This window comes from Euleptes europaea, chromosome 6 (genome assembly GCF_029931775.1).
Source record: "Euleptes europaea isolate rEulEur1 chromosome 6, rEulEur1.hap1, whole genome shotgun sequence".
In the NCBI taxonomy this organism is placed as follows: domain Eukaryota; kingdom Metazoa; phylum Chordata; class Lepidosauria; order Squamata; family Sphaerodactylidae; genus Euleptes; species Euleptes europaea.
In genome coordinates this window covers 98,945,190-98,955,463 of record NC_079317.1, presented here as the reverse complement: position 1 = coordinate 98,955,463, position 10,274 = coordinate 98,945,190, and the positions used below count along the sequence as shown (strand labels likewise).

Below are 10,274 nucleotides of genomic sequence, written 5' to 3'. Positions count from 1 at the left end.
TAGGGTCGCCCTGAGTCGGAAGCGACTTGACGGCACTTAACACACCCACACCCACACACACACAAAGGAGTCATGTGTTGGATTGGGACAAACGGAACGGGTTCGGCTTTGTTTGTCCCTAATTTGTGTTTTCCAAAACGAATTCGGATGGCAGTAGGCCAGCCTAGCTCGATCTCATCAGATCTCGGAGCTTAAATAGCATCAGTCCTGGGCCATTTATGCATGGGAGGTTTTGCCTTGGATTTGCCACTCTCTAAATGCACGTTTTCCCTATCTGACTTCTCAAAACTTAAAAATAAGCCCCCCATGCTGAATTTTGAGATTTCTGATGGGGGAAATGGGCATTTAGAGAACGGCAAATCCAAGGCAAAACCTCCCGTGCATAAATGGCCCTCTGGTTAACAGATGGATGGGAGACCACCAATGGATTGTAGGGGTGCTACATAGAGTCAGGCAATGGCAAACCACCTCTGAACATCTCTTGCCTTCAAAACCCTTCGGGGTTACCATATGTCAGCTGCGATTTGATGGCAGAAGGGGAGGGGATGGGGGCTCAGGTATATTTTGAAAGATTCAGGCCACTCAAGAATGGTTTGGCTTAACAGAAACAGATCTCATCCCAACTTTAGGCTATCATGCAGGTTCATGCTTGTGTACACAGATTTGTGTGTCCTGTAATGAAAGAATTAGCATGATTCATAGCCTGTAACCATCAAAATCATACAAGCATTTGAGGTATTAGTTTGTCAGAGAATAAGACTGTTGCTTGTCGATGTGTTTTGCTTCCATTGCTGGAAGCGATTGCTGATAAACCTACACAATCAAGCTATCATGTGAAACGAGCCATTGTGACAACAGTGGACGTGTCCAAAGGATGTTGCTTAGCTCCATATCAAAAGGCATATAAATTATCCCAACATTTCACTGCATCATAACACACAGAAAAGTTAAATATTATACAAACTGTATTTGTAACATTGCAGTTGAAGTTTGACTCACACCATAATTCTGTGCTTTGTTCTTAAACACAGATTATGCCTGATACATGGTAAATGGGTTGTCTCTAACATTTACTCCATTGCAACTAATCCTAAGAAATATTGAGCAACAGTGTGCCACATCATCATTTTTACTTGTAACAAATGGTCCTTCTGGGTAAATCTGGGCCAGTCAAGTTCAGAGAGATCATGAGGACCCAGTTTAGGGCAAGCAATGTTATTAAATTGGATAAATAAAACTCTGAAGCACTCCATCATAGCTGGGTGGTGGTGGTGTATTTTGTGGCCCCAATTGTTCTATGCATGGATTTGGTTGTTTTTGAAATGTTGACTTGTCTTAATAGCTGTAGCGTAGACTCCTGTTCAGAGTTGCTGGAATCCATGTGACTCTTCCACTGGTGTGATGAGATTATATCTTGAAGTCTTTATTCTGTTAATATTTGGATGCAAACCCTGCCTAATACAATGAATGAGATTACATGTGACTAGAACAGGAGCTATAGATTACACTAGCAGAATGATGGAAAGATTAAACACAATATTATATGATGATCCACAGGGACAGTTTTTCTGATCTTGATACCTACAGGTACTAATGTCCAGAGGTGGCAGAGAGAATTTCTTCCACTGTTATCTTTTAAACTAACAAGTTCAAACTCCTGGAAATGTCCTTGAGACAGCTGAACCTGTGTGATCTGGTTTTACTGCAGAATTTTTGAAGAAGAGGAAGAGTTGATTTTTATACCTTGTTTTTCTCTACTTTTAAGGAATCTCAAAGGATTTTACAATCACCTTCCCTTCCCCTCCCCACAACAGACATCTGGTGAGGTTGGTAGGCCTGAGAGAATTCTGAGAGAGCTGTGACTAGCCCAAGGTCACCCAGCAGGCTTCATGTGTAGGAGTGGGGAACACTCTGGTTCACCAGATTTAGATTCCTCTGCTCCTAACCACTGCACCATGCTGGCTCTCCACCTCACAGGATTTCAAGGATAGAAGCCTTGGGTACAGCTCTAAAAGGAGGCAACTAGTTGCATATAACAGTTGGCAACCTTGGGTGATGATGTACTCTATTGAGTGCATGGAAGACTAAGTATTATTCTCAGTTCCGTCCTAAGCAATGTTCTATTCTTCCAGGTGCATTGAAGTCAATGGGATTGGAAGGGTGTTACTCTGCTTAGCATGGCAGTGCCTGTTATACAAGCTGGGGGGTTGAAAGGAGTCAAAGGAAGGGAATACAATTTGGGAATTTCAGCCCACCCCCACAAATCTCCCTTTTGATTCCTCTAAGTTCTCAGGAACTTGAACAGCCTTTCTCTCCTTCCACTTTCCCTTTCTGCTGCTTTCAACATTCTGCCTCTTCAGTCCTCATCACTCCTGTTCCTGAAGGTTTTTTTCTGTTTGGTTAATGTACAAAGTCATATTTTTCTGCATATGTGGAGAGTCCCATGAGATAGCAGAAATGCCTCCTTTGGCTGCTTGTGGCCCCACTGTGTCAGTTTTTTGTGTGTGCTAAGCGCCATCAAGTCGCTTCCGACTTATGGCAACCTTATGAATTCTTGGCTGTTAGATACTGGGATAATCTCTATTTTGTATCTTCAGACTTCCCTTCTCTCCCTGTTAACTGAGACTGCTGGTTTTAACAGAGAGCAGAATTCTTATTTTAAATTATACTTAAAACCCACCCAAGTCTTGACACAGAAATACATATTTTGTAGTGCCTTATTAATTTAGTTTAAGGGAAAAACATATATTCTTTATATATATATGTATGTGTGTCTTATACTTTGTGAATGTGTATATATATATATATAAAGAATATATGTTTTTCCCTTAAACTAAATTAATAAGGCACTACAATGTATGGTGATGTTATTTATTTGGAGATAATAATAAACAGAAATTACTCTAGTTTTCAAAGAATTCTCAGTAGATCATCTCTTATTTAATTGTAAATCTACATCTAGCTAACTATACACCTGGTGGTTAGTTATCACTGTTCTTCCACAGTTCCTTCTCTCAGTAAATTTACAAAATGTGATAGCCCATGTAAAGTGAGAAGCAATTATAGTAGGGCTTATGGTATTCTGGAAATTTTATCGGGCTTTTCTCATTCTTGCTTGTACTCAGCTTTCAACTCTAGATAGATGCTCATTGTGTTTGGCCTCTCACAGCTCTGCAGACCTGTTTCTACTTATAGAATGCTCCTGATTATAAGGCTCACTGCTCAAGTGTAGAGTGGTTTAGGAGTGGGCTTGTCTCCTGTCCTGATTTGTATTGCACAGCTTGCTGGCCTCTCTTGCTTCCTCTGTCAGCACATCCTGTGAAATATGCTATGCTGGATATATACATATACACAACCTTTATTGGCATAAACATCAAGAAAACAATTACAAAAACGTCAGGAGTCAAGAGAAAATCTCCTCCTAGTAGCATAGTAGAGAAATTTCGCTGCCGATTCAATGATATTCCTGTTTTTTGTTACAACAAGTTTACAAATTTTACAAAGATCAGATAGCCCCTCAAGAGATTGCAGACTAGGCTTTAAGTAAATGGTACGAATATCCTTATAAAATTTGCACTAACGTAGGACATGTTCGTTATCCTCAGTCTTGTTCATCCCACAAGGACACAATCTCTCTGTATATGGGATTTTCTCAAATCTCCCATATAACCATAGAAGGATGAACATTAAAACGAAACAACATAAATGCCCTACGGCTATGCTGGAATGACTGTTAGAGAGAAACCGTCATGTCTGCACCTTTTAAATAGTTGCCATCTAGTGTGAGCATTTTGAACATGCATGGTATCTGAAGAAGTGAGCTGTGGCTCACGAAAGCTCATACCCTACCAGAAAATATTTTTGTTAGTCTTTAAGGTGCTACTGGACTCTTGCCCTTTTCTACTAATGCATGGTACAGTTAGTAAGGTGGTACAGAGGAAAATCTGGGAGTGAAACTAAGGGGCACATGGCCCTTTGGCCATAGCAGAGGTCAAGGTCAGGGATGTGCTGAGAGGACTGTTCTAAATGTATTTTCTAAACCGGTTCAGGAGATATGGATCTGATACGGTGAATCACATTTTTTAAAGTCTGGGCACTCAGCTTTATTATGCTTTTTGCACACACACACACACACCCTCACTTTTCACACTTGAAAAGAATGCCACCAATTTAACTGTGACAAGAGAGGTAATTGATCTGTATTGGGTGAGCATCCTTTTTGCTTCTCTGGGACCCTTCTGCGCTTTTGTGCTCAGTAAGAGAAATCAGGACAGCCGATGAAGGAGGAAGGCTATTTTAGGGAGCTGCAGCAGGCATTCTGTGGTAATCCTTTGACAAGGGGTGGGGGGAGGCTTGCTAAGTGCTTTGCTTGGAAGGCATTTATTAAACACCGAAAAGCTGAAAGGGGAAGAGGATTAGCGTGAGAGAGCCAGTGAGCTGACTGGGGTCATCCATCTGCTCTGCGCTTGGGGCGTACCGAAGTGGGCAATCTCACTTGGTTTTCGTCCCTTTCCTCCTCAGCCGTGTCACAAGGCCCCTGCGCCTCTGTCATTCTCCGGCCAGACCGTCAAGCTTCGTGCCGCGCTTTCCAGCACTCCAGACGGCCTCCGCTCAGTGGAGCAATGGCGCTCCAGACCGTGCTAGAGACTGTAGGATGTGGGGAGCAAGATACTGTCCTCAAGGTGCTGCAGATCTACAACCAAGAGGTGAGTGTTCGTTGGGAGTTGTTTGCCTGGTGAGAACTGGGAAGGATCAGCTGGAGAATCTGTGCTGGGTGGTGACGGTTATCGTTCCCGGTATTGCCTCCTGAGATTTCACCGGGCAGTGGAATAAAATATTATCAGCCTCTGTAAGCAAGCATATGTTTCGCTAGCAAAAACAGAAGGTCTTTCCCTGGTGCTTGCAAAAAAAATTAGGTGCATGGGGAGATCATGCTATTTTGGCCAGTGTGAAATCATCTGCGGAAACAGATATTAATGGGGGGGGGGGGAGATTTCAGACAGCAGAAGGGAGAAGAGAACTGGTATGAGCCAGCGTGGTGTAGTGGTTAAGAGCAGTGGTTTGGAGCAGTGAGTCCCCACTCCTCCACACGAGCAGCGGACTCTAATCTGGTGAACTGGATTTGTTTCCCCACTCCAGCACATGATGCCAGCTGGGTGACCTTGGGCTAGTCACAATTCTCTCAGAACTCTCTCAGCCCCACCTACCTCACGGGGTGTCTGTTGTGGGGAGGGGAAGGTGACCGTAAGCCGGTTTGATTCTTCCTTAAGTGGTAGAGAAAGTTGGCATGTAAAAACCAACTCTTCTTCTGAGTGTGCTATTAACAAACACAGCTGCGGGAGGAGATGTATGTGGTATAGAACTACCTTGAGGCATTCAATTTAAAATAATTAGAGAGTCTCTTAACCTTGGGATTTGCCGCAGATGTAACAGTTGAAAGCCAATTGGGAACAAACAAGAGGCTCAAAGCATGAACCAAAAAGTTGTTCCAAAATACCTCATAAAACTCATAGCTCTTTCAATAATAAGCATATCTAACTACTTAAAATCAAGCTGCAAGCTGGTGGTATGCTTGCAAAATTAATTTGTAAGCCTTTGCACTAGGGCTATGTTTAGTCCTGTACATGTGTGCATCACCCCTCCCCCATGTACATTAACCCTCCAATGCAGGTAAGAAAGTTGTAGATATTATACCTACCGGTAACACAAATAGATAATATGTATTTTGTATTTGAATATGGAATTGTTTTTATGGAGTCAGATCATTAATCCATCTAACCCAGTGCTGTCTGCCCAACTGGTGTTACTTTTCCAAAGTTTTGGACAGATGTCTTTCTTAGTCCTGACGTGGGATCCTTTTTACGCGGAGAGGCTAGGAACTGAACCTGGGATTTTCCACATGCAGAGCTTGTGCCCTGTCCCTGAACCTTCACCTTGTACTTCAATTGGGCATTTACACTTTGGTGAAAATCCCAGCAGTAATATTGACAAGCGGAATGAATCAGGCAGTGGCAGATAAAATATCTGAAAATTATTGTTCATATTTCCTAAACCGTTGTAATTGCAATACATTTTTATAAGTAATTTTGAACAGAGAAGTGTTCTGCTGCCGTGCTCACTTTCTAAACAGACAAACCACTTGGCTGGATTTTTCCCATCGAGAATGTACTGGGTTGATGCCCTTCCAGGGATGCTCTTAAGCAATTCATGGTCACCTGTCAGTATGGAAACAGATTAATATCGGGATGTTCTAAGAAATTATGCTGGGGAATGACAAAAGGTGAGGCAGAGTGGATTTGTGGATATGATCTCAGAGGAAGATAATTTATTCCTTAGGACCCCTATATAATTCTGAAAAACCCACCCTGCCACTCCTCTGTGTGCTCCATGAAGCAGCAGTTGATGATAAGGCGTTGGGACGAACAGCGTGGTGTAGTGGTTAAGAGCAGTGAATTCTAATCTGGAGAACCAGGTTTGATTCCCCTCTCCTCCACGTGAGCGGTGGGCTCTAATCTGGTGTACCTGGTTGGTTTCCCCACTCCTACACATGAAGCCTGCTGGGTGACCTTGGGCAGTAGTCAGTTTTCTCCGAACTCACTCAGCCCCACCTACCTCACAAGGTGTCTGTTGTGGGGAGAGGAAGGGAAGGAAATTGTAAGCCAGTTTGATTCTCTTTAAAAGGTAGAGAAAACCGGTATATAAAAAACAACTCTTCTTCCTCCTCCTCCAGTGTGGGGGCTTCAGTGCTGTGTCCCTCCACAAAGCGGGCTGTATGAACCTATTTGGGCTGATGATGTCAACTGCATTTCTGAGGCATTGAAAACTCTTATTTTCATGTGAGGAGAAATGGAAAAGGATAGCACTGTGATTTATGTCTAAAGCACTGGTTCCCAACCGGGGGTCCATGGACCCCCAGGGGTCCGCGAGAACTAAATTAAGGTCCGCGAAACAAAGTTATAAACCCATAATAAATTAATATTTTCAATTAAAGGTTCTCTATTATAGAAATATATATTCAAATATTATTCTAAGTTTAATGTTTAACTAACAGTTATGATTAAAGTTTATTTTCAAATTCTCGGCATTTTTATTTTGAACCTTGGGGTCCCTGCAGAGAACCAAAAAGTCCTAGTGGTCCCTGGTCAAAAAAAGGTTGGGAACCACTGGTCTAAAGGGACATTATGAAAAAATTCATGATAAATGATCATTCTGGTGTTGTATTGTGCACAGGACTACTGTTTTAGATCTTCTCGTGTTTCCCTGATTAGCTACTCACTGTTCTTTTGGGGAAATTTGGGGTGTTGGCGGAAGTACGGGGTTCCTAGGAAGCTATGAGAAGGCTGGTAAAGGCAGGCAGGCTTCCGTGCAAGACAGCCTGCCCGCTACCATTTGCTCTTCAGAGGCGTATTGGGTGTGCCAGACTGCATTCTCACCTGAAGCAAAGTGGTGGTTAGGTAGGCTCTGCAACACAGAGAGAGCTTTGTGGCAGATATTCAGGAAGGCGTACCGAGGAGGAAAGAATTACCTGAAGGTAAAACAGAATTAAAAGCTGCTGAGCTAAGAAAACTTTCATTGATTGTAATGGTTACTAATAATATAACATTGGCTAGGTGGCTCTAGATTTGTCCCTATGTTATGCAAGGACTCTTTGAAATGTATTCAATGCTCGTGCTAGCATGCTTGTTCTAATACAGCATGTCTTTAAAAAGACTACAGCTAGCAAATGGCACATCTCATTTTGCCCACGTTTTCTTTTGTGACACTCCCATTATTGCCTTCCATTTCCATATAGGCTTCAGGTCAAGTTACTACTTTTAGTTTTTAAATCTCTTCAGTCTTTAGCCCACTGGTTCCCAACCGGGGGTCCGTGGACCCCCAGGGGTCCGCGAGAACTAAATTAAGGTCCGCGAAACAATGTTATAAACCCATAATAAATTAATATTTTCAATTAAAAGTTCTCTATTATAAAAATATATATTCAAATATTATTCTAAGTTTAATGTTTAACTAACAGTTATGATTAAAGTTTATTTTCAAATTCTCGGAATTTTTATTTTGAACCTTGGGGTCCCTGCACCGAACCAAAAAGTCCTAGTGGTCCCTGGTCAAAAAAAGGTTGGGAACCACTGCTTTAGCCCCTTCTTGTCTCTCTCTCTTTATTTATTATCTCAACATCTTTTTATCCACCAATGCTTTATTCTTGGCTAGACCTCAGATTTCTTCCTCTGCTTCACACCTCTGCCTTTTCTCTCGTGTTGCCCCTTTTCTTTAGAACAGGGTCATCAACTTTTTTCAGCCTGGGGCCATATTTGGAGGTTTGACAAAGGGTAGTGAGAGCAACCACAAAATGGGTGCCACAGGAGGAGGAAGCAACTGCAAAATGGCAGCCACAGGAGACATAGCCAACCACAAAGTATCACGGAGTGAGGTTATGCATAACTTTGATAGTAGCTCTTCAGCATTTCAGACAGAATCTCTGTTTAAAGAGAAGCTTTTGAAAATTAATATGTTTAAAATACATTCTCACATACACACAAAATAAGTATACATAATGAGCTAGCTAAGAAAGCCTCATTTGGTGGTATCTGTCTTCATGTGTAAAAGGAAAAGACAAAAATGCTTCTCCTGGCTTCTTCTCCACTTTAGACAAGTCCTTCTCTCATGAGGCCAGACATTTGCACCCTGGACTATTTCTTCTGATAGTTGGTGCTGAAGGGCTGGCAAGAGCTCCTTGCACATATGATGTGTACAATAAGGGAGGTATTCTGGCCATAATTTGATAGAAACATACATTACCAAAATTTTATGTAACTTCCACCTGAATGATAAAAAAATATTCAAATTGAAAAGATCCCATGACTTCAGTAGAAGTTTCAGTTAGATACATTAAGCATTTTAGTCGTGCTGATCTATTGTGTTTAGTCAGAAAGAAGTCCCACTGTGTTTTTAGAATATCACTCTGTTCACGCAGGTAAAGTACTTTACATAAAGCAACTGTAATTATTATGCCATAAATATCAGGAACTCAAAAAGGCCAACTTGGCCCTGCCCGCTTTCTAAAAACACTTAGCAGGCACCAAGAAAAGTGTCAGTGGGTGTCATGGGCAGTCCCGGGAATCACATTGGGGACACCTGCTTTAGAATTTGCTGCCTCCCAATGTTCACAGTTCTCCTTCCTTAGCCATATTTTAAAAAGCATTTGAAAATGCCTCTCCTGTTTGTTCATCTGGTCTGGATCTTGGCAGGGACTGAATGGAAGATGACTTTAGAAACCTTTCCCCTCTCCTCCTTTTCCTCTCTCCTCCTTGTGTGTACGTTCCCCTCTTGTAATGATGTTGTCTTTTTTAGATTGTAAGCCTGTTGGTAGTCTTTGATATTAATTTAATTTCTGTACACTGCCCTGATTTTTAATTTAATTTCTGTACACTGCCCCATTTTTAAGATGGCTTGCAAATAATAACACCACATAATAATGTCTGGAGTCTGTTGTAACCTTCCATGTAGCCAGCAGTAGCTTGGTGTTAAATTACTCCTGGGAGAATTGGCAGTAAATTGCTGTTTCCCCTGGGATGCTTGAACAAGTCAGCGGGCACAATCTAGCTCAAGTTGGATAGGACATAAATAAGTCACAACTAAGACCCATTCTTTTTTCTTTTAATATAATTAAAAGTGTAATTAATTTTAATTCAAAGTATATAGTTCTAGATTAATATGAATGCACATGAACACATGAAGCTGCCTTATACTAATTCAGGCCCTTGGTCCATCAAGGTCAGTATTGTCCACTCAGACTGGCAGTGGCTCTCCAGGATCTCAGGCTTTCACATCACCCACTACCTTATCATTTTATCTGGAGGTGCTGGGGATTGAACCTGGGACCTTCTGCATGCAAAGCAGAGGCTCTTCTGGTCAGCCACAGCCCTTCCCCTAAACTATAACTTCTGTACTCTCCTGGACAGAAATAGTAGCCTAACATGCACATCACCTTCCATGCCCTGATTCCCAATGCAAGGGACTATTAGATAGCAGTTCTCCTTAATGGTGGTGGAATGGACAAAAAGGAACAATTATAATTTAATCCCCACTGAAATAGTAGTGAGAACATTATTTATTTACTTAATTTATACGCCACCTGTGAGGTACGTTAGGCTGAGAGTGTGTGACTGGCCAAAGGTTACCCACTCAGCCACAGCCCATTTCCCTTCCTGTCCTGTCAGTTGGAATCGTCCATTACTTAGCTTTCCTCCTGCATTGATAAGGGGCAGACATAGCTT

At 41.9% G+C, this 10,274-nt stretch overlaps 1 protein-coding gene across 2 annotated transcripts in view; it reads left to right on the top strand.

Moving 5' to 3' along the window:
• The first annotated feature begins 4,590 nt into the window (after positions 1 to 4,590).
• Positions 4,591 to 10,274, top strand: part of RIC8A (RIC8 guanine nucleotide exchange factor A) — a 28,460-nt gene continuing 22,776 nt past the window's right edge. For both annotated transcript variants that reach the window (XM_056852071.1, XM_056852070.1), the window contains exon 1: positions 4,591 to 4,706. In XM_056852071.1, coding sequence (XP_056708049.1) covers positions 4,623 to 4,706 — 84 coding nt within the window. In that variant the 5' untranslated portion in view covers positions 4,591 to 4,622. The remainder of the gene's footprint in view (positions 4,707 to 10,274) is intronic.